This window comes from Podarcis gaigeae (assembly GCF_964106915.1).
Source record: "Podarcis gaigeae genome assembly, chromosome: 12".
NCBI classification, from domain to species: Eukaryota; Metazoa; Chordata; class Lepidosauria; order Squamata; family Lacertidae; genus Podarcis; species Podarcis gaigeae.
Window position 1 is genome coordinate 22739740 of NC_139688.1, and position 23909 is coordinate 22763648.

A 23909-nucleotide genomic window follows, 5' to 3' on the forward strand; every position below is an offset into this window, starting at 1 on the left:
TAGGGTTCCGCAGCCTTTCTTCCGGAAAGTTCTATTTAGTCCCCTTAGTTCCCCCTCCCATTCATATTATAACTAATATGACAGGATTCAGAAAAACGATATGATCGCTTGCATTGTATAATTACTGTGTGTGCCCCCACCCCCCCGCCCGGCGGCATATTTACATGGTGTGTTTGTGGTGGTGTTTTTCCTCTTACGCCTCACGGTTTTGAGAACAGGCGGCTTCTTAATCTTTCAGGTCGTACATGATTTAATGATTGAAAAAGAGTTGCTTCAGCAAGCAAACTCAGAGTTGAAAGGAGAAAACGATATCCTGCTTGACAAGCTTAAACGCCTTCAAGAAGTTATAAAACTCAAAGTGAAAGAAATGACTAATTTAGGTAAACTTTCCTTATAGAACAAGAAACTGATCTTATTTTATTTTATTGAAATTTTATGGAAATTATTCGGAGCCTAAATTGAGCCAATAAGCATAGCGTGATAATTATTGTTTTTCCCCCATTTTCTCTGTAATTTGAGGTAGTCTTGAACACTTTCAGAAGTAGTAGAAAGTAACCTTGTTTCAGTGTATGTTTTCCTTGTATTTACCAATGGGGGCGGAGGGAGAGAAAGGTTTGTTATTTACACAAATGTTGAGACTTCTTATATTTACAGTTCCAAATGATTATGTTGTACAATACTGTGAAAGAATTTTCTCCAAAGTCTTCATTTTAACAAATACCTATTCTTCTAATAAACCAATAGCTCATACCTGCTCCTATGTAGTACCCATCTGACGATGAAGTATAATAAGAAATCCATTTTAGTGAGGTGTATAATAGACATTACAATACGTCTGCTGCGGGGTGATATGCTATGTTTTGCTAGTTATTTCAAGGCAGAGCTGATGTCCCAGAGCCTTAATTAGTTATATGTTTTACCAATTCCTCTTTTAGAAAAGGCTTGAATTTATGACATCTTAAAATGTGTGCATATTTCTTTTTTATTTCATAAAATTTATATTCCGCTTGAGTATTTAAAAAACCCATCAGAATATAAATACGCAAGTGCTAACATGCTTTTTATTGTTGCATGCTGGAAATTCAGAAATGTCTGGGTATAGAAGGTGTTTTTTTTAACCTTTTCTATAAAAAATAAAATATATTGCCTTCTGGTCTTCTAGGGCAGGGGTCAACAACTTTTTCCAGCCGTGGGCCGGTCCACTGTCCCTCAGACCATGTGGTGGGCCAGACTATATTTTGAAAGGGAAAAAATGAACAAATTCCTACGCCCCACAAATAACCCAGAGATGCATTTTAAATAAAAGCACACATTCTACTCATGTAAAAACATGCTGATTCCAGGACCATCCGCGGGCCAGATTGAGAAGGTGACTGGGCCGCATCTAGCTTCCGGGCCTTAGGTTGCCTACCCCTGTTCTAGGGGCTCCCAATGCAGCTAGCATGCTTTACGGTGGTAAAGTGCATATATATATATATATATATATATGTATATATATATATATATATATGTAAAAACATCCATCCTAACAATACAAATGAAGTCATTACAACAGCGTTAATGGAATTAAGGGGGATAAAAGCATCAGTGCTGTTGGACAAGAATAAAGCATGAAGCCAGAATTATACTCAGTGCTTTTTTTTCCTTAAAAAATGTTTAGGGGTACTTTCATTTTGACTCAAGAAAATCACCATTTTATAGATCAAACTGAGACACTAAATGGACAAAAGTACAAAGATTCACAAAATGTTTAGGGATATGCGTACCCCTGCATCTCCCCAGAAAAAAGCACTGATTATACTGATGTAATTTCATCACCTCACATTATGGTGTCTTCTCCCCACCCCACCCCCAACGCTGCCCAATGCTCAGAACCTTGGTCTGAGCAATAAAGAACCACCTGCTAAAGCACTTTGTATTAGCTGTGACTAACAGCAAGGATGGGCAAGGCTAGTATTAATGAAAAGCAATGGGCGTTCAGACACACTTGGCTCTTGAACTTATTTCTCCCTCTCGCTTCTCTGGCCAGCCAGCTGAACAGCAGGGAGAAAGGCTGCGAATGTCAAGGGCAGTTGTGAAGGTCACCGGTCTGCTACTGCCTCCATCCACCCTGCATTCCAGTGGGCTCACAGACTGACCTGTAGTGCACAATATGAATCTCTTTAAATAGCCATGTAATTTCATGGTCTGCTTTATCCCACCACCCCTTTTTTTCCTGCTTCTTTCAGAGTCTGAAATAAAACATATGCAGGACAAAAGGCAAAACGATATCAAGACAATCGAGAAGGTACTGTATTCCTTTATTTATTTATTTTGTTGACAGTGATGGATTAACTCATAGAAAGATGCAAGAGCCTGGGAGTCATTCGCCCCCATATAGCCGAAAGGCTGTTCAAAGGCTGGCCATCCTCCTGCCCCAGCTTTTGAGCTATGTTTTAGATTAGCCCCCTTATTGTTCGGAGATCAAACAAGCTGGTGTTCTTCCTTTTAAAAGATGCAGCTATTGAGGGGCTTGAACTGGGAAATCTCAGAGTCCCAAAGCTGGAAGTTACCTGGGTCAGGTGTGCAAGGGAACAAGCTTGTGAAATTTCAGTGCAGTACCTGCAGTTAGCAGAGACAGTGTGAAAAATGTGGATTTGACATGTCTAATATCATTCTGTCCAACAGCAAATTCAGGCTGCTGAGTGTCTGTTGTGAAAGTGAAATGGCTCCACCACAAAATAACAGGGTGGTTTTTAAAAACTTCATAGGAATGCAGTTTGTAAATCAAATGAAAAATAATGTTTTAAAGTCCCTCAAAGGGCCTGACAAGCACCTGTGTAGTCTCAGAACTTACAAAATGTTGATACTAGCTGGGCCTATAGAGTGGGGAGAACGCAGAGGGTGGGGAACCTTTTTGAGCCATAGGGCTGCATTCGCTTGTAGGGAACTTTGCGGAAGACAGAGATTTCCCCTTTCCCATGGGCTTCCTTTCGCTGCTGTACCAGTTACACTGGCTGCTTGACTATTTCCAACATGAAGGTTTACTAATCTTAGACAACACTTTGATTTTGGTGGGTCTACAAAAGCATGTTGAGTTATAAAGCCTTACGCAGCTCAGGAACTCAGTACCTTAAGGACTGGCTCTACCCATATTAACCAACCTGGACCCTGCTCTTGTCATCCAAGGCTCTTCTCTACATCCCCTCTCCTTGAGAGGTTCAGAGGGTGGCAACACGAGAACGGGCCTGTTTTGTGATGGCCCCTCCATCTGTGGAATAGTCTCCCCAAAGAGGCCATCATTACATGTCTTCAGGCACCAGGCAAAAACATTCCTGTTACCCAGGCCTTTGGCCATCAAATAATCTATGGTCTGTTAACACTGTGTGGCGGGGGGACTGTTAGTATGACTATTTCAATATTATGCTGTCTATTATTATGCTTTGTTTATGTTTTCATTATTATTCTCCATAAAATGTGTTTTTAATGTTGTACACCGTCATGGGTTCTTTTGATAAATGGCAGTATATAAATCAAATATAAAATAAAATAAGCTCCACCCCCACCCCATGTCCTTCATTATTATTTGTGCTCATGACAGTATATGTGATCCCACTTTCAATATTGTCTGCTCCTGCAAAAGTTTTGGGGATGGACATGCTGCTTAGTTTCCTATCAGTGCATGTCCCATAGATTCCTGCTGAAATCCTGTAACTTTTAAACCACAAATGTTACAAGGTAATTGTTTTGTCCTCATTTTCTTGTGCTCCTCCAGATGGCTATAATGTGGTAACATTGGGGAAGCATCACAAAAATAATAAAGCAGAATGATGACATGTGGGTGATACAGTATGAATCCATCTCTAATGCGCTATTATTGAATACACCTGTGGCAGGGGATGGGACGGGACACCAGTCTAGAGGAGCTCTTTGGATGCAGCTCACAGTGGTACCCTCTTATAATCTGAAACCTCACAGTCATGTTTTACATTTTAGCTTCAGAACGCTCAAGAAATCATAAAACTGGAACTTGACAGGGAGAAGCAGAGAGTTCTAGCTAAAGCTCTGGTAAGTTCATAGACAAAAATATCAAGCTACTAAACATCATGTTTGCTGGGTCTTGTTCAGATATTGCATTATAGCCCCTTGTGCATTTTTCCTCATCTTTCCCTTCCCAGTAAAATGTCTGGAAGGATTGAGCTGGTGTCCCAACGTGAAATGGAGAATTCATTCATAAATTTAGGTCAAGCTCCATTGTGACCTCTCAAGCTTATTGGCATTATTATATAACAAAATGTGCTTCCCAGCTTTCTCAGCCACCTTAAAAATGGGAGCAGAGGTGGTGTGTGATCCTGAAGTTTAAAATTCCGTTCTGAATATGTACATGTTCCGTTCTGAATATGTACATGAGTATCAGATTACAATCCCTTAACTGTTTATTGTGCGTCTTTCTTCAGCTCTTGAAGACAAGTCCAAGGGTGGCACTAGAGTTTGAACTTGGAAATTAGAATTCTACTCTGAGTGTGCATGCCAGATTTAATTACAGTACCCTAATCTTCAGTTGGCAAGGTGATGTCCCTTGCCAACAAAGGTCCGTATAGTTAAAGCCATGGTTTTCCCAGTAGTGATGTATGGAAGTGAGAGCTGGACCATAAAGAAGGCTGATCGCCGAAGAATTAATGCTTTTGAATTATGGTGCTGGAGGAGACTCTTGAGAGTCCCATGGACTGCAAGAAGATCAAACGTATCCATTCCTCAGGAAATCAGCCCTGAGTGCTCACTGGAAGGACAGATTGTGAAGCTGAGATCGTGAAGCCAATACTTTGGCCACCTCATGAGAAGAGAAGACTCCTTGGAAAAGACCCTGATGTTGGGAAAGATGGAGGGCACAAGGAGAAGGAGACGACAGAGGACGAGATGGTTGGACGGTGTTCTCGAAGCTACAAACATGAGTCTGACCAAACTGCGGGAGGCAGTGGAAGACAGGACTGTCTGGCATGCTCTGGTCCATGGGTCACGAAGAGTCGGACACGACTAAACGACTAAACAACAACAACAATCTTCAGAAAATCACATTGTGACATATTCTGCATTTTTTATCTTCTCCTTTAAAATATGAGTGAGGGGTTCAAGTTGGTATTTAAATGTGAAATACATAATTACATTCATCATTAATGTACATATGGAGTCTCATTGTGATATCTGAGTGTCCAAGGGTATTCTATCCCAGTAGTCCCAGCCAGGGAACAAAGTTCTACCCCAAATGGGGCTATGTAGTAGGCACAGAGTCCAGAGACACCACATCACGTGTCAGTAGTACCAGTTCAGGATCCATGATCAAAGTCTGGACAAGCTAAGGCCAGGTTCCAGCAAAGCAAGGTCAGACAAAGTAGAGAAGAGACGCAGCAAGCAAAGTCAAGCAACTGAGATGACAAAGTCCAAAAGTCAAATAAGCAAGGTAGGCAGCACCATGGATAGCTCCAAGTGGCTCCTAGGCTTAGGCAAGGCAGGCTTGAGCGTCGCTCCAGACACCAGTGAACCTAGACTGAGTTTTAAACAGGACTGCAGCTTCTTCTCAGCACCCAACTCTTTTAGAAGCCATTGACACCTGTGGCATGGAGGGGACCAGAGTTCTACTACGGCCTCTGGGGAGAGCTATGAAATCTCTTTTGGCCAAAGAGACAGTGTCATTGTGGACACCTCCAATGCTGAGGAGGCAAGACAATCAAAGGTTGGTTCAGAGGGCAAATCCTTTTCCTCATCTAAGATGAGGCCTCTGAATCCATGTCCTCTTCCCTCAAGGATGGGGAGTCATTGCCTCTGGGCATAGCAAAGGGAGAGATTGTGTTCCAATCTGTTTTATATCTAACCTGGTCCTCTGGAGAGCTATGGCGCCACCTGGGCAGGACTTAAGTGCAGAAGTTTGAGACCCCACTCAGCAGAATGCGCAGGAGGACCTCCACACCGAAAAGTGGCTTGCTGCATTACCACATTTGGATGTGAGCGATGTAACGCACGGTGCCATCTAAAGAGCCTAGAATTACCTAAATGAACTGCTGCTTGTAAATAGTTTGCACATAACACTTGGCCAAACCAGGGCTTAGCATGAATGAGCAATGTGCAATGTGGAGCTGAATGTTGGAACAGTCAGGACAAACAAAAGAAAGAACTTATTTACATATTGCCTAGTTACACCATGGATTGTGCTCCCGTAAGAGGCAGTGGCGGCCACCATCTTGGAGGGCTTTATATGAGGTTTGTTTGTTTGTTTGTTTGTTTGTTATACCACCCTTCATCCAAAGATCTCTGAGATTATACGAACTGATAGGGGATATGGCTATGAATGGTTACTATCCCTGACAAATGTGTTCTTCCTCCAGTGTCAGTGTGCTTCTGAATGCCAGTTGCTGGAGGGAAGAATTCTGTTGTGCTCAGCTCTCGCTTCCCATAGTTCTCTGGTTGGCTGCTATGAGAAAAGGGTGCTGGACTAGATGGGTCTCCAGTCTGATCCAGCAGGCTCTTCTTATGTTCTCAGCCAGGTTCCCAGATCAAAGGTGGCATCCGATGTGCTCCTCCCCCAGTCCTGCTGCTGCCCTGCTACTGTGGTTTGGCTTAGCGTTATAGCTGAACCTGGACTCTGTTGACTGGACTCTGTTATTCATGAGCACAAATCACCCATTCATGAGATAAGCCAACAGGTGCAAGGTCAGCCAAGCCAGTTGCTATGACAATGGCCCAGTGCTAACTATATAAATGATTAAGGCATGTCACTCAGTGAGTCGAAGTCTGCGTTACATCTTGAATTGCTGAAGCAACAGAATTTATATTGGTGTGTGTGTGTATCTGCATAGCCTACAAGCTGAATGTATATATCAACATCTGGAACTGTATTACTGAAGCCTTTTCTTCGGTAGCAGCAAACTATTTGGGACCTTAAGATGCCTCTGTGTGGTGACTGGAATTGGGTGACAACTTGTGGGTGTCTCACTCCAGCACAGTAGTGGCAGAACCTGGGGTGGAGTGCAGCAGCCACAATTTTCACTCCACAAACCTGCCTGCAGAGAGTGGGAACCCATTCAATGTGGTTCTCATTTAAAGGCAAAGTTACCAAATTTTCACTTTTTAAAAACGGTAAGTGAATTGAAAAAGAGCTATCCTTCAAAATTCACACGTCTGAATATTGCAGTCCAGTTCTCTGGCCAAGTAATGTGTGCAAAAATTGCCTATACAAGGGTAAACTGTGCGTGCAAATGCATATATTAGTGAAAATAACATACACAAATGCAGAGGAGATTGTTTTGCAAAATGTGTGAATTAGGAGAAATTGGACACAAGAATATGTATAGTAGGAGAAATTCACACAAGAATGTGGACTACTTTTCAGACAGAATCTCTTTAAAAATTTGCAAACTGATGTAGAAATGTGGAGAAATGAACTTTTGATTGGAAGAATGAGAACCTGAAAGAAACCAAATTGAACATATTTGTCCATCGCCAAGCTTTCCTTTCTAGTTCTTGAACTTTTATAAACAATTTATTCCCACAACCATGTTGAATTTTCTTTTGTCTTTGTATTTTTAAGGAAGTGAAAGAAGCACAAGAAGCTGTAAAAATGGCAGAGGCCGCTGCTGCCGCCGCTGCTGCTGTACCAAAGGTGATTTTTACTTTATTTGTTGTTTATATTCTTATTACCTAATGATATGGGATGTACCTGATATACATTGTATGATATGCTTGACTTTTGGGCTGGGAGATGGAGGTGGAGAGAGGATTGGAATGGATATTGCCTAAAAGCACAGCACATGCCAGTCAGGCTGGAATCTTCGCACACACAAATAGAACACCCTGCAACCAACCATACATTGGGGCCTCTGATCTCTCACTGTGCCAGAAAAAATAAAACACCTATCCACGCGACACTGATTAAAACATCTCCACTCATATACCATGTAAAGAATGAAAGTTTAAAGTCTCCCTCACCTCCTCCGCTTTCTGCCCTCCTATTTTTCTCTTTCTCTGTTTTCTCCTCTCTTTCTCCCTCAGCCCCACATTGCCTGCAACAAAAAATGTCTCAAAATGACTGTAAATGACATGTATGAAGGATTCTGTGATTTGAAAATAGAGACACTGAATGTGCTTTTGTTCCTTATGGAAAATCTTACAATAAAATGTGTGTGTGTGTGTGTGTGTGTGTGTGTGTGTGTGTGTGTTGTGATAGAAGTTGTTGGAGAAAGCCTGCTCTCTGTGGGTTGCTCTTCTCCTCAGCCGCCTCCGCTGTTGCTGCTTTGCAAATTGCAAATTGCACCCCCCTTAGCCTGCCTTGTGGCAATTCACTCGTGGCCCATTTCAGTCAAAGTCTTGGTTGCCTGCCTCAGTGGCAGCAATTCAACCTAACATGGTGGGACGCAGAGCTGCATAAGGGGCGGCCAGACAGCAGGGGCACCTTCCCCGCAATGGCGGGCAAACTTGGAGAGAAGGGAAAGGAAGGGACAAGAAGGATGGAGACAGAGGGATCTTCCACACGAGGGAGGGGAAAGCGAGGCGAGTCTCCTTCTTCAGTTAATTGGTCTGCCTGGTGAATGCATTTCTCAGCAGGGATGAGGAGCCGAAGGACCCCAGTGTGTGCACTTCTTCTCTTGCCCTTGGTTCCCTCTGCAGATGAGACACGCTTGCCAGCCCAGAGCTAAAGACTTCTGAGGCACAAGACTCCCTGGAAGCCCCACACTCTGAACTTGACAGCCTCAATCCCTCAACCTCAATGTTGTTTATTAGGGTTGTTTATTAGGTGGCAAGGGAAAGGCGCTAGCACAAGTAACATTTCAACCATGATTTTTCATGAATGGGAGGTGGCCCCGTTGTCCCTTACTGGTGTCATGCCCCCCCCCCCCGCTGTGTCTTCTCATCCTCCTTTCCTTGCAGTGAGACGCTCTGGGCAACGCCCAGTGCTTTCCCACATTCCTCTTCCTCCCTCTTTTTCAGTGGGCAGCTGTGGTGGCAGAGCCCTTCCCCTCCCTCCCTCACAACTGGCAGAGGGGCAGGGCATGCACAGGTGTCTCTTCGTAGCCATGAGAAGGAGGAGGAGGCACCGCCCCCGCCCCAAAGGCCCGGCCTAGGCACAGTTTGCCTCCCTGTGACTTCAGCCTTGATGAGGGAGCCTGTTGTCAGGGCGTCTGGTTGTGTCCCCTCAGAAATTTGCAAGGCCTCACCACCACTATGCCACTGCTTTTAGATTTTTAAAGTGAGAGGTTCTTGCTTAATTGTTCATCTTCTCAAACTCTAGTGAGGTTTCCAAAGATAGTTTTGTACACAAGACATGTTTCTTTCAATTGACCTAGTATAAAACAAATATCTCCATGAGATCATGTGACTCAGAGCCTTATCTGTTGAGGTCTCTGTTCCCTGGATGTTCTCAGCAGTGCTTAACTTAAAAGGTGGATGCAGGGGGTGCCTTTTAAATAACAAAATGTTACTTTTATATTCCTTCACAAAAGACAGGGTGAATTTAGAGCTGATAAACACTGACTAAAGGCTATTGTTACCTTACATCTTCCTCAAACTTCAAATAGTGGCACTCAGCAAGCCAAGTACTCAAAAGTTAACATCTAAATTCATTTATAAATCTCCCTGGCTCTTTGAAGCTGTATTGCCCGCAAAAGGTATTTGACTTCCTTTATTAATCAAACTGATATTTGGGGAAGTGTGACATTCAGTGGGAAAGCCGCACATGCTGAGATTAGCTGATTCTAAAAACTGTTCCAGAAGAAAGGACAGAAATATGACCAGTTAATTATAATGTGCAAATAGTTTCAAAATATCTGTAGTTTGTACTGATAAATATAAAATGCAGTGTGTTATCAAGCTTTCTGTTTGCTGTGCTTTAGGAGGCAAGCTAGTAACCCCGTGCATCAGTGTCATTAATCCCTTAAAAACTATTCCCCAATAAATTAACCTGCAGGATCACCAGCTGATAAAGTATAAAGCCCACTGAAAGTAATATGGCTTAGGTGAGTCTCAACTCACTCGCTGCATGGATTTCAGTAGGGCTTAAGCATCACTAACTTTCCCTGGATAGGGGCCAAAGGGTTAATTTGGGGGGGGGATCTACGTGATTAATATTTTTAGACCAACCAACAGAGCAAAGAGATAGTAGTGACAGCTGGAAACTTGGAAGTGTGGCTCATCTGTAACTAGGGGTGTAGGAAAGCATAAATTTCTGTTCCAACATGTATTTGCCACAATTGGCAGTTTCCATTGGGATTATGGGAATTGTAGTTCAACAACACTGAGGGGGGCACCATGTTGGCTACCCCTGCAATAAGGAGAGTTTAAAAAGTGGAACATTGTGGCCAGGATCCGAAGGTCAGTAAGCTGAAGGGTTTATATTTCTCAAACAGCTCCACCATGCCACATGGCAAAGCTCAGATTGTTAAGAAATGTTGATGTATATTTTATTACCTTATTATTTATTTTATTTATATACCACCTTTATCTCCCAACCATGCCAAGGTGGTGTACATGGTTCTTCTCCTTCGCCTGATTTCATCCCCTTACAACAACCCTGTTGAGGTGGTTTAAGCTAAGAGATGGTGACTGTCCTAAGGTCACCCAGTGAGCGTCACGGCTGAGTAGGGATTCGAACTCTGATCTCTCGGGTCATAGTCCAACACTAACCATTACACCAAAACTGCTTAGAGCTTTTGATGTTTCAACGGTATATAAATCCTGGTAAATAAATCAATAAGAATAAATAGTAAACTAAAAAAAAAGTTTCTTATATGATATGAGAGAGGAGTTCAAGAGTGCTGCTGTTTAAAGGAACTGGGAATCAAAAAAGCCTACTGGGCATGACCAAACCATTTGGGTGCTCCTAAAGTAGCTTTTTTGGATCCTAGCCATCCTGTTGGCATTTTTTTGTATTTATGCATGTATATATTATTACATATATCCCAACTTTTATATCCCCTAAGGAGCTCAAGGTGGAATACATGGTCCTCCTGCTCCTCAATTAAACGTCACTTGACCCTGGGAGGTAGATTAATCAGAGGCACAGTGACTGGCCCAAGGCCACCCAGTGAGAGCTTAATGGCAGAGTGGGGATTCAAACTCTGGTCTCCCTGGTCCTAGTGAGGGCCATCCCTGTGAGGTGGCCATGGTTGCTGATCTGGTGACTGCGTCCTGAGTGGGGTTGTCTATCCAGGGCCAGAAGTGAGAGCTGCAAGGAAAACTGGAGCAGAAAGTGTGAGTGGAAGTGAAAGGAAAGTGATAGCATTGATCAGATAATGCTGAGGGCAATGCCGCCTGAACAGTTTCAAAGTAAGAAATATATTATGAGGCCATAATAAAATTATGGGGCAGAACATTCCTTTATTAGATTACACCATCCTTATAAAGAATTTAATGGTCGACTTTTAATGCTTTAAATTATCATTAATAACTTGAAAAGGAGCACTAGCTTGTATCTAACATTAATCATACTCAAGAGTCGACCCATTCAAATCAGTCACCATAACTGACTTAGGTCCATTAATTTCAATGGGTTTACTCTAAAAGTTAGCTCAATACAACGTTTCACTATTACATGAATTCCATATTCTTGAATAATATAGATGCTGCAAGGAACCATTCCTTCTTGCAAGCATCACCTAGAAATAATTGGCACTACCTGTTGTTCCTGCTGTTGCACAGCAATGGGGCTAGCAGTGATTGGCCTGGTGTAACCTGCTTGTCGATTCCTACATCAGGGAACTGATTCCCCTCTGTCTAGAGCAGCCTTCGCCAGTCTGCGGCCCTCCAGATGTTTCAGCAGTTGGGAGCTGCAGTCCAAGACATCTGGACATCACCATGTTGGCAAAGGCTAGTCTGGAAGCACCTGAATGACGAACAGATTAGGATCCCTGGGCTGAAGCCCACTTCATGCGCACGCGTGGCAGCATGGCAGAAACTTCCCTATGGTTTGGACTCACAAAGCTCAGGAGTGTGAAAATATCTCAACCATGTATGCAGAACTGACTGTGTGGGTCTTTATGCACTGCTGTGTACCAATTATGAAGAGGAGGGCAATTTTTAACCCCAAAGAAATAATATATTAGTAACAGGAAATAGGATAAGGTATGGATTGCACTCAACTCTTTCGCTGTTATATCATGAAAAAAATATTTGTGCCAATCAGAACCTCAGAGTCCCTGCACCCCAGCATCCCTGCTTAATTTGCTGATTATGTCCATTGCTACTGTGGCCTTTATGTGAATAAGTCAGCAAATAGCACTATCTATCTGGGTAATTTTGGCTGGTATTCAGAGGCTTACTGGAAGGCATCCAACAAGGTTCATAAAGCAGCATGAGAGAAAATAGAATACAATTACTGTTAAGCACATATGCACCTTGTTCAATATTTATCATCTAACACAGATTTGGCGAAGTGAATTGTAGGCAGATACAGTGGAGGGCACCTGCAGCCATTTCAAAAGGTTTGCAAAGCCTTGTATTTGTATATATCTGAGTTGTGTTTGCGCAAGGAAATTTGCTCTTTTTTTTAACATGAAGATATTAAAAAAGCACAACAGGATTCCTGCGTTTCGCAGAAGGTTCAGTCACCTCTAATGAAAATCTTACTTTCCACTAACTACTGAAAACTCATTATATATTTAAGAAAAAGAAATGGGTTTGAAATATGATATAATAACCTCATTCACCTAAGGACCAGTTCTTAACCTACCTGAGAGTTTCTCACATCTTTATAATAACAAATTTTACGGTTTTGTTTAACTCAGAGCAATGCCCACTATCCAAAAAAGGCTAGCCTAAGGATCTTGACAAATCAGAAATGGGCTGCTGTGTGCAAATAAATAGATCATATACCTCATGCAGTTCAAGTCCACATTTCCTTGACAATTCCAAGTTGCGTGTTTGATGCATGTTGTTAAAACTTTAAGGCAATGTCCATATAAATGCTATTTGTTGCTTTATTGATAAATTTCTGTATTTGTCTTTGTGTGCTTGCATACATTAGAATTCTTTTTATGTAAACTACTTAGAGGTTCTGTATATTAAGTGGTGTAAAATACAAAGCAATACCAAAACAAAATACAAATAGATGTGTTCTGTATTCTCCAGTAACTTTCAGCACAACCCTATACATGTCAAGTCAGACAAGGCCAGCTGGGCTTCCCTTGGGAGGGCATTCCTGATTCTGAACATCACCATGGAAAAGGCCCTGCTGCTCATGTCTACCTGCCATACTCCCTGTTTGCAGAGCAGGAAGACAATGGATCTCAGTGGTGAGGGGGATCCCTCTGAGACAAGGTGTTCCAAGTGTGATGTCCAAAGTGCGCAACAGTAACTCAGGTTTGTTTATCGCTGTTGTTATTTTTTCACAGGTGCCCTCAGTGCAAGAAGGAAAGCTAGCAAAGAAGGGAAGGAAAGGACTGAAAGGGAAAGTAGCAAAAGCTGCTGCTGTCTTCGCTGCCGTTGCCGCTGCCACTGCCACCAAAGAGGCCAGACAAGCTGCCACAAAAGAAGCAGAATTGTTGGTATGTTTTGGTGATAAGGTATTGCTTTATTACTCTGATCTAACATAACTTGGGGGAATAGACACCAGGTCATATAAAGGTGAGAGTCGTGGTTTGTTTTTTTAATGACACTTCCAGCAGAAGGACACCTGCATCCTCACCTGATATTTTTCATTCGCCATGTGTCCAAAACAGCTGGGGTAACCCACACACCCCATCTCACTACCATCCTTAAGAAGAGCACCACATCTGGGTGCTTTCTCAAGAAGACAAGCATGCCTTTGCTGAGATTTTTCACTGCCCGTGCTTTCCTTCTTCGAATTTCAGGACAGATAGACCAAGACATAGTGGTTGTGCCCATTCTAGCCCTTTACTCAGGGGTTGCAATCCTACGGCCAGTCAGTTTTTATGGAGAATCCAGATGATGATGATGTCAAATATTTACAAAAGATTCCCTGCTATTTTGCTGCTTGGGAAACTTTGGCCTGCAGGCCTAATTTGGTCTGGCCCAAGTCCCAATTTGACATGTGATGCCCTTCCCCAAAAGCCATGCCCACCCATCCCACAGCAACAACCAAGAACTTAAAGTGAATTTCCGATTGTTCCTTTGCAAGCGGGCTCCCTGCAACCACTGATCCTTTGCAAGTAGGGCTCTCCCAAGTTGGCCGGATAAAGCAGTATAGATTCTAAGTGCTTCCTCTAGACAGAGCATTTTTCTTCCTGTGCAGAGGAACCCTCATGCTAAGTTTGGCGATGATATCTCGAGAGGTGGCTGACTCTATAGAGAAGAAATGGACAGGCAGACAAACCATTTTCCAAAATATATAGTATATTTGTCATTGCAAGATATTTTAGAATATATCGCTATAGAAAAATTGAGATTTAAGTCATTGATTGATTGATTGAAAATTAATAGCAGTGGCCAACTATTATTGTTTTGTGTGTGTGTGTGTTTAGTATACATGGCAATCAATGCATGGCTCTCTTTTGTAATACACTTGTACAGGGAGATGAGAAAAAAGCCTTACAAGAAGAGATAAAGAGGCTCAGAAAATCTGAACGAGATGCCAAGCTGCGCGTGAAGAGGTATATGCACAGGAATTTGCTGTGTACACAAGGATTTGTCACATATATTATAAGATTTGTTAACTTCCACACTCATAAAACATACCAATGCTATTTTCGCCTCTCTGTTTAGACTTGAACAGGAGTTCAGTAAATCGAGTCAATCTTGGGAAATGAAGTTCGAAATTCTAAAGAAAAGGTATTATTACATCCAAGATGATAAAAGTTCTGGAAACCAAGCCTTATGAGGAACAGTTGAGGGAGCTGGGCATGTTAAGCCTGGGGAAGAGAAGACTGAGAGGTGATAGGACAGCCATCTTCAAAACTGAAGGGCTGCAACATGGAAGGTGGAGCAAGCTTGTTTTCTGCTGCTCCAAAGGGTAGGACCTGAACCAATGGCTTCAAATTACAAGAAAGGAGATTCCGAGTGAAGGTTAGAAAGAGCTTTCTGACACGAAGAGCTGTGTGACAGTGGAACAGATCCCCTTGGAAGGTGGCTGACTCTCCTTCATTGGAGTTCCTTAAAGAGAGATTGGATGGCCATCTGTCAGGGATTCTTTAGCCCTCATTCCCACATTGTAGGGGCTTGGTCTAGGTGAGCCTTCAGCTCCCTTCTAACTACAATACTTTGATTCTATACCAGGGGTCAGCAAACTTTTTCAGCAGGGGGCCGTTCCACTGTCCCTCAGACCTTGTGGGGGGCTGGACTATATTTTGAAGGGAAAAAATGAATGAATTCCTATGCCCCACAAATAACACAGAGATGCATTTTACATAAAAGGACGCATTCTACTCATGTAAAAACACGCTGATACCTGGACCGTCCGTGGGCCAGATTTAGAAGGCGATTGGGCCGGATCCGGCCCCCGGGCCTTAGTTTGCCTACCCATGTCCTACACAAACAACTGTGGGCACTCTCTGCTCGCAGTTAAACATTTCCCAGATCCATTGATTTCAGTGGAAACATACCTTTGCATATGTCTGGATCATACGGTTAACATAAATTAATAATAATAATAATAATTTACTATTTGTAACCTGCCCATCTGGCTGGGTTTTCCCAGCCACTCTGGGCGGCTTCCAACAAAGATTAAAAATACATTATACAAATATATATTTTGGATTGGATCCAGAACTATGTTAATTGAATTTAGCCCCACTGAAATTGATGGGAAATTAGTTACGATTTAATCCAAATCCCATTGGTTTCAATAGGAAGTAGGAGCAACTCGGTCTGGATCTGAACTTCTGCTGCTAATACTTATAGGTGCTAGAGAGAAACCATTAAGTGCATATTGGTGCAACTAGCCATATACAGTGGTACCTTGGTTTATGAACTTAATCCATTCCGGAAGTCCGTTCTTAGACCGAAACCGTTCTTAAACCAAGGCGCGCTTTCCCTAACGAGGCCTCCCGCCATCGGTAGCCTTCCACCATTCGGATTCCACTCTTAGACCGAGGTAAAGTTTGCAAACCAGGACACTACTTCCGGTTTTGCGAAGTTCGTAAACCGAATCGTTCATAAACAGAACTGTTCCTAAACCGAGGTACCACTGTATAACCTTAATTCATGTAAATGAAGCTTCCACAAGAAGATAACGAAAACAGCTGTTGTACATCATCTGTATAGCATAATTGGCACTAGGAAGCGTCTGCTGGTTAAAGGGAGTCAAAACTCCCGTTGAATACATAGAGGCTTCTGTAGCTCTTTGGGTCCTAGCTTTATCCTTGTTTGAAAATAAATGTTTGGGGTTTTGTTTTTTGTTTGATTTTTTTTTTTTTGGAAACTGCCTTTAATTTAAGAAATACAATTTAAACATTCCCATTTATCTTCTAGCCTACATGCCATTAAGGACGAGATGTTTCTTAGACAATCATTGCGTCAATCAGCAAAATTTAGACGCCCTTCGCTGGCTGATAAGGTATGTTCAGATAAGCAGCCACTAAGGGCAGACACATTGTTAGGTACTTAAAAACTTGGGGCATGGGCAGAAATTTTGCATAAAATTTACATATGCTAATTCACGTGTTTAGATGCCTCTGGGAAATTAAGTTGACGGTTGGTTGAGGCCTCTCCTGTTGCCCTGTAAGGAACTTGTTTTTTAAAAAACAGTTAATGGAGGGAATCCCCTCTTTCAAACCTCTGGTGTTCAAACCTCTGTTAAGGACTGCATTTATTTGGGGGTGATCGGGGCAGGGTGGGGAATCAGATGCCAGTCGTGGGTAGGGCCAGAGCCATAAGTGCTCATGAAACCATGATTTCTGAACTGGGTTGGCAAACCATAACATTGAAAGTACTGTGATCAGCACTGACCATGATTTATAAATAACAGAAATGTCTCCTATGCTCCTTCCAGACAGCACCTCCTCTGCACATCCAGCACCCTACAGGCAAATTGGCTTCATTTACAAGCAGCTTGTATATGCAGTATGCTCCTCTGGTATGTAGTTTGATGTGTGCCTATAATATATGTTGCTTCGCTTCAGTGTCCTTCTCCTCACACCTGCCCACACATTCCAAACAGGTAAACTGGCCCTCTCAAAGGTGATACGGCTTTGGCAGCAGCCTGTACACAACCCCCCTTTGCCCACGGAGCTCCTGATCCAGCAAGGGATTCTGAACTTGGGCACATAACTTGAAAGATAATTTTATTAGTTGTGTATATATAAGATGGTGAACAAAACTACTGGTTCCTTTGGACAGTTTGTGTTCATCATAAGCATTGATAGATGCCTGCAGGCACACACAAATGAACACACACTGTCCTTTTTTATGTGAACAAAATATGTTGTTACTGAATCACATCATTAGTCGAACTAGAGCTGCATATATACCAGACTTCCTCAACCTCGGCCCTCCAGATGTTTTTGGCCTACAACTCCCATGATCCCTAGCTAGCAGGACCAGTGGTCGGGGTGATGGGAATTGTAGTCTCGAAACATCTGAGGGGCCGAGGTTGAGGAAGCCTGATATACACTATATATTTAAAGTGCATTTAAAACACACACACACACACAAGAATCCTGGAAACTAGTTTCTTAAAGGTGCTAGAAACTAAAGGGTAAATGATAGTTCCCAAGATTATCGGGGTGACAGAGTGCTTTAAATGTATGGGGGGTGTTAAGTATAGTTGTTTAGTTCACATTGAAATGGAGAATGCTTGTATGTATGAAAATTCCATTGAAGCTAGGGTTGCCATATTTTGAAGAGCAAAAAAGAGGACACCCAAGAGAAAATGACTCCATGAAAATTAAAAGTCCCAGGGGGCGGGGTTTGGGTGCAGAGGAGAGGTATCATATTAAAAAAGAAGGGAGGGAGTAAAAGAAGGAGGGAGGGAGCAGGAAGGAGGAAATCGGGAGTGCAATCGGGAGGGAGCCGTTGCTTCAGTCCCGGGCCTCAGTTCACCTTGCTTCCTTCCCCTCCCCTCCCTTCCGCCAGGTCTGTGCCCAGCCTAGCACAGCCACCACTACCATCTCACCAGCAGTCCCTCATTGCCCAGCAGATGCTACAGCAGCGGAGGGGACAGGGTGGGGGAAATGCTGGGAAGGAGGAGAGACAGAGAGAGGGGCAAGGCAGGCAATCCAGGCAAAGCGAGAGCCTCCTTGCCTCACATCACTCAGCAACCAGAGCACAAGAAAGTGAGGAGGAGGGGCAAACCAAACAAAAAAACCCCGAACATTTTGGCAAATTCTAAAAATCCACCCAGACAGAATTTTTAAGTCTGAAAAAGAGGCATCTCCGGGAAAATCCGGACATATGGCAACCCTAATTGAAACGAACTGAAGCTCTCTGAGCTGTAACAGGTTGATTAACTATTGATGTTCTCTGATAGCTTACACAAGTGTTTAACCTTAGATCATGTGATTAAGGCATTCAATTGCAAATCTCCATTAACTGTGTAATGGCTTTTGAGTGACTTTAAAAATAAATATTCCATGTTCAGCCCAAGATAGGTTCTCAGGCAGATTCAGGTTCAAATGAAGATGAAGAAGGCATGGATATTGAGAAAATCCCAGTTCTGATTAAAATTCCCAGCGCTTTTGAAGCTGGTAAGTAATGACATAATTACATGTTACAGAAACTGTTTATCTTCAGTTAAACATTACATTTTTTCTGTCTTCTCTCTTGCTATTAAAAGTGGATTATAGTTGGGGAGAATGTGTCCAAAATTATATAAACAATGGAACCAATAAGCTTTATTCGTTTAAAACTTTTATCCTGCCCTTTCAAAATAGTACAGAAGGCTGTGTGTGAAAGCTAGTATCATAACCATGCCAGAACATGTTAAAATATATATAACAAAGCTACCATCCACATCTATGTGGGAGTAAGTACTGCTGAGATCTGTGCAGCTTGCTTCTGAGTAGACCTGCATATGATAGACCTGCATAAGACTAAAAGAAAGTGTTGGAAAAGATATGGAAACAAAGTCAGAAGATAAGATTCAGACAATAAGTAGGCACCAGAGACTGAGTCAGAAGAGTTCAGTTTAATTTTATTTCAGAAGTAGTTCAGCAACAAGTAGAGGACCAAAGGTTCCCAACTGCTGAGCTAACAGCTGGCAGGTCACATCACATGGGTTGTGTTCCCATTGGCAGGCAACAAGCTAAAAAGCCAGATTCTATAAACATAAGAAGAGCCTGTGGCCCATTTTGTCCAGCATCCTGGTCTTACGGTGGCTAACCAGATGCCTACAGGGAGTTTCAAGCTGGAACTGAGCACAATAGCACTCTTCCTCTCTTGCTGCTTCCAGCAACTGGTGTGAAGACGCACATTTCCTTTGCTGGGGTGTTATGGGTGGGGTAATAGCTCTGGTGAGGGACGTTTATGCTCCTTCTGCTAAACCAGGTGAGGGTACCCAGTGGGTCTCAAACCCTCAGTGAGTTAGGGACTTCCCCTGCATGTAAAGACAGGCTCCGGCAGATTGAGCAGATGAGACTAATAGTGGGTCCAACCGTCCAGCAGGCGGTTTCTGCATGTGCTGTCAAGGGAAGTGAGGGACACTTGGGGCTCATCAACCTGGGAAGGTAACGCATCTAGAAAAAGGAATCTTCCTGCCTTGCAGGATTTCTTCGGAAGAAGAAAAGGCTAAGGAGTAAACCCTATAGAAATCTAGAGTGCTTACGTGGTGCCTTGAATGTCTCCTTTCAGCAGCTCCCGCAGCCAAGCAGGTGCCAAGTGTATTTCCCTTGGACCACATAAACAGAGCTAAGAGGAAGGTCTGGTCATCTGGGCAGCCCAGGACCTCCATACACACTGCCCAGGCTTGCACCCAGGGGAGGTCACTTTGGTGCTGCTAACACAGCAGTTTGAGTTCACCCCCTCTAGGCACACTCCATTACCTCTTGAGACAGATGGATGCAAACAACTGCCTTTAAAGGTAAAGGGAGCCCTGACCATTAGATCCAGTCGTGGCTGAATCTGGGGTTGCAGCGCTCATCTTGCTTTATTGGCCGAGGGAGCTGGTGTACAGCTTCTGGGTCATGGGGCCAGCATGACTAAGCCACTTCTGGTGAACCAGAGCAACACACTGAAACGCCGTTTACCTTCCCGCCAGAGCGGTACCTATTTACCTACTTGCATTTTGATGTGCTTTCAAACTGCTAGGTGGGCAGGAGCTGGGACTGAGCAACGGGAGTTCACCCATCTCATTAGGAATATAGGAAACTATCTTACATCAGGCCATATTATTTGCCCATCTGCCCAAATGTTCTGCTTACTGGCAATGGCTCTCTGGTGTCCTCAAGCTGAAGGCATTTCATATCACAAGCTGCTGGAATTGAACCTGAGACCTCTTGCTTGTGCTCTACCCCTGAACTGTGTCAGGGTAGCCATTGTAGTGCCTTCCAGATGTTGCGGGACTGCCAATCTCATCAGCTCCAGCCAGCATGGCCGGTGGTCAGGGAAGACGGGATTTATAGTCCAACACCATCTGAAGGATGCCACGTTATCTATCCCTGACCAATAGACACTTACCTGGGAGTAAGCTTCTGTGTTCAGTGTGCTCACTCCCAAATAAATGTGTACACAGGATTGCAGACTTTGCTCCTTTTCTTCCTTCCTGGGCCTTTGCTCTATGTAATTGAGCAGTGTTAAAAATGGGATAGCATCTGAGCTCTTCATTGTGTGATAGAAACCTCAGTTTTGTTTTATGTACTCAAGGAGACTTTTCTCACAGTCTGGTAGAGAGGCACTATTTGCACTGTAATCTTTAGAGACAGTCTTAATGAGCAAGAAAGACACGAACCTCTAAGATAAAACCACTGAGGAACAGCGACTCTTTCCGTGGCTTTTCAGTAGGAGAGAGCTCAAACAGAAATATCTGATGCACAGAAGCAACTCCAGTTTTTTTCCTGATAGATTACACTGTTTGTTTCTATTTCAAATTACTTTGTCAGCGCAAGAAGAAGGGGTTAAGAGGAAGGTCACTCTTAACAGACAGTCACAGTGAAGGGAATGACAAGGAGTTTCTAATAAATTTGAAATCCATATCTCAGTCATTCTTGTAACCCCTTTGAAGTATAAAACTTAAAAGTATTAAATCATTCACATGGATTCCCAACTGATCTTCTCAACGGAATGTTTTCAGCAGGTGTCAGTAAGGGGAGAAATGCAACACTGCTAGCTTGAGGGGGGGCGAAATATATGATTTAACCAAAATTAGGCTGTAACTTAAAGTTTTGATGATATCCATAAGAACAATTATTTTTATCTATTTAGAAAGATGTATAAACTGCTTAATTAAAAAAAAACCTAAGAGGTATACATAAAACAATATGAAACAATAATCAATAAAATGAAGTTAAAGTTAGAAAATGTTAGAAACAAGTGTGCATAACTGAAGTATATGTCCATATAGCCTGTCTGAGGTAAATGAGTATTTAGCAGGCATCTTTAAAAAAAGCGAGGGTGGCAGCCTAATCGTAATAGACAAGGCATTCCAAAGCATAGCTGCTGCCACACTGAAAGGTTGACTCCTAGCAAATGTGGAACAGGTATTAAATGGCACTTGTAAAGCTGAACTTAGCTGCCTACTCAACCAGTTTGATCTGTGGAAGTACAAGGTATACTTATTATATGGGACACCAAAAATAGCATTTGGCCAGAAAGAAATCTGTAAGCTGTAAGCTGTCAGGCCAACACTGCACCAAACAGAAGTTGATTAGCAGTGTTTGTGTTCCATAGAATTAAATGTAACCCCCCCAAAATTCAAGCCAACTCCTATCTGAATAGTTCCAACACTGGGCTCTGTTTCTTGATCACACTGGGGTGTGGCGGAAGGTTGGAGTGAGACAGAATGATCCGACTCGTTCTGCATGATGACATATCATATCTATCTACATCTGCACAAATGCATTGGCTCAATTCTCCAAGCGCTATCCTTTTGCTGTCAAAATGTCAACCAGCCACACACAAGCAGGAAGTATGAGTGGGCTTGGGGAACTCCAATATTTGCAGAATTATATATTTAAAAACTCCACAAATCTTTAGGGGGAAGTCCATATGTGGGAGGCGGGGACAACAGCCCAGTTCAGACAGAGCATGCTCATAATGCCAACTGCCTGTTGGCGGGAAAACAAAAAAACTGCATAAGGTGGAAGAATGGAATGAAGCATTCTGGGAAACTGTTCACAGGAAAGACTCTTCCCCCCCCCACTGCAACATCATGTTGCAGTTCCCACGTGTCCTTTTCTATTGCTTATAGGAGCAACACCATGTATATAACTTGCTGTCTAACATCCTTTCTGTCTGAATTTTCAGTCATTAGTTTGTGATAAGCTCATTGATATAAATGGACCGGATATGTAGGCAGTAGAGACTGGTCAGTCTGCCAGCCCCCACCTGTCTGTCTTCTTACTGGCATCCAAGTCCAGGAGGCACCCCTGGCTGCCAGCTTCCTCTTCTTTAGTCTCAGTATTGTCCTTGGGGAACTCAGCAGAGAGGAGGATGGGAACAAACCTAAAATTAGTTGGCTCCACCTGTGATTGGCGCTTGCTCCACCTACCTTTGGCCTCCTTATCTTCTCCCCCCCCCTCGCAGTCCCAATGGGCAGCAGCCACCTCTGTATTTGGGGGGGGCATGTATCAATGTTGCACAGCCACCCTAACAACTCTGATTGTGGAGTGATTTTAGCAGGGATAGAATCTGAGCAGTGGATGTGTACTCTTAAAAGACTTGGCGAAAATTCCTCCTTTCCCCAGCAGCTCCTACCTCCTAATCCATTTGTCTGTGGTTTTCGTTCACCAACAATATCAGCTCCACATATGCTTTAAAAACAGGAAATGGCGAGAACAATTTTCTCTATTTAATCTGTGTCAAAATAAATGCTTAAATATTTGTCAAAGTTTTCTGAACACCTAAGAACAGTAATTACTAATAAGGCTGCTTAAAAAAAACATTTTTTCATTCAATACTGTAACCAATTGCCTAGTAAAAATGAAATCAAAATCAAACATCATTTACTTGCTAAAGGCTCTAATGAAAGTAGTGGAACTTGGAGAAGGGCACATGTCACTCTGGACATGCCAGTACCATCGAGACTGAAAGACTGATAAAGCTTTGGCTTCTGGTTTTTCTTTCTGAAAAGAGCTTATTTATTACATAAACTGATCTCTTTATCCCAGCACAGGAATGTCAGATCCTGGAGCTGCAGTGACAGTATCTTATTGAAACATTACAGTGATAACTTTATCAGCAGTGTGCGACACAGGGTGACTCCAGCCCACAACATGTGCCTTTGTCATAGGTGTCTACAAACATTTCAGATAAATTGTTTCTTTGGTCTGGAAAAAAAAATCCAATGTCCCTTTGGCTCTCTCCTCTGCATATCTCTTTAAGTTTTTTTCTATCTATATATATATATATTTACAGCGATTTGAATTTGCTGAGAGATAAAAGCCAGGCTGACTGACCAAAAAAAAACCAACCCCCAAAAACCCTCACACGTAACATTGCTAGTGACTCTTTAAATGGAATTTTTCATTCAGACTTTGACATTAAACTAGAAAAGCCTTTTGGCTGTGACCATACAAGCATAATAAATTGTGTATGTTTGCGATACTGAATGAATCTTGCCCATATGCTGCGCTGCAAGGCTACATGAATGAAGCATTTACCAAATCAGGCCCACCACATTAAACAGAAAAACAATCTTTATTCATGGTAACTTATCAGTTTCAATTAATCAACCTTAACAATGGAAATTCTGATGTGTTCAAGCAACTTGAAAGCAATAGGTCATCTCCAGGGCAGCCATGTTGTGTCTTTGTGCCTATGGCTTCAAACAAAGCAACATCTCCAATAAATGTCCACATACAATTCCATATTGGCCGCATAGCTACTTTTAAACATCTAAG

At 42.7% G+C, this 23909-nt stretch overlaps 1 protein-coding gene across 1 annotated transcript in view; it reads left to right on the forward strand.

The window, feature by feature from the left end:
* LOC310828003 (uncharacterized protein C10orf67 homolog, mitochondrial) overlaps window positions 1–23909 on the forward strand; it is a 47133-nt gene that overhangs the window by 17817 nt on the left and 5407 nt on the right. The window contains exons 6-15 of the mRNA XM_083704950.1: window positions 239–380; window positions 2229–2287; window positions 3976–4047; window positions 7562–7633; window positions 13356–13508; window positions 14494–14573; window positions 14686–14751; window positions 16390–16474; window positions 16910–16993; window positions 18497–18602. Of these exons, the coding sequence (XP_083561076.1) occupies window positions 239–380; window positions 2229–2287; window positions 3976–4047; window positions 7562–7633; window positions 13356–13508; window positions 14494–14573; window positions 14686–14751; window positions 16390–16474; window positions 16910–16993; window positions 18497–18602 (919 nt within the window). The remainder of the gene's footprint in view (window positions 1–238; window positions 381–2228; window positions 2288–3975; window positions 4048–7561; window positions 7634–13355; window positions 13509–14493; window positions 14574–14685; window positions 14752–16389; window positions 16475–16909; window positions 16994–18496; window positions 18603–23909) is intronic.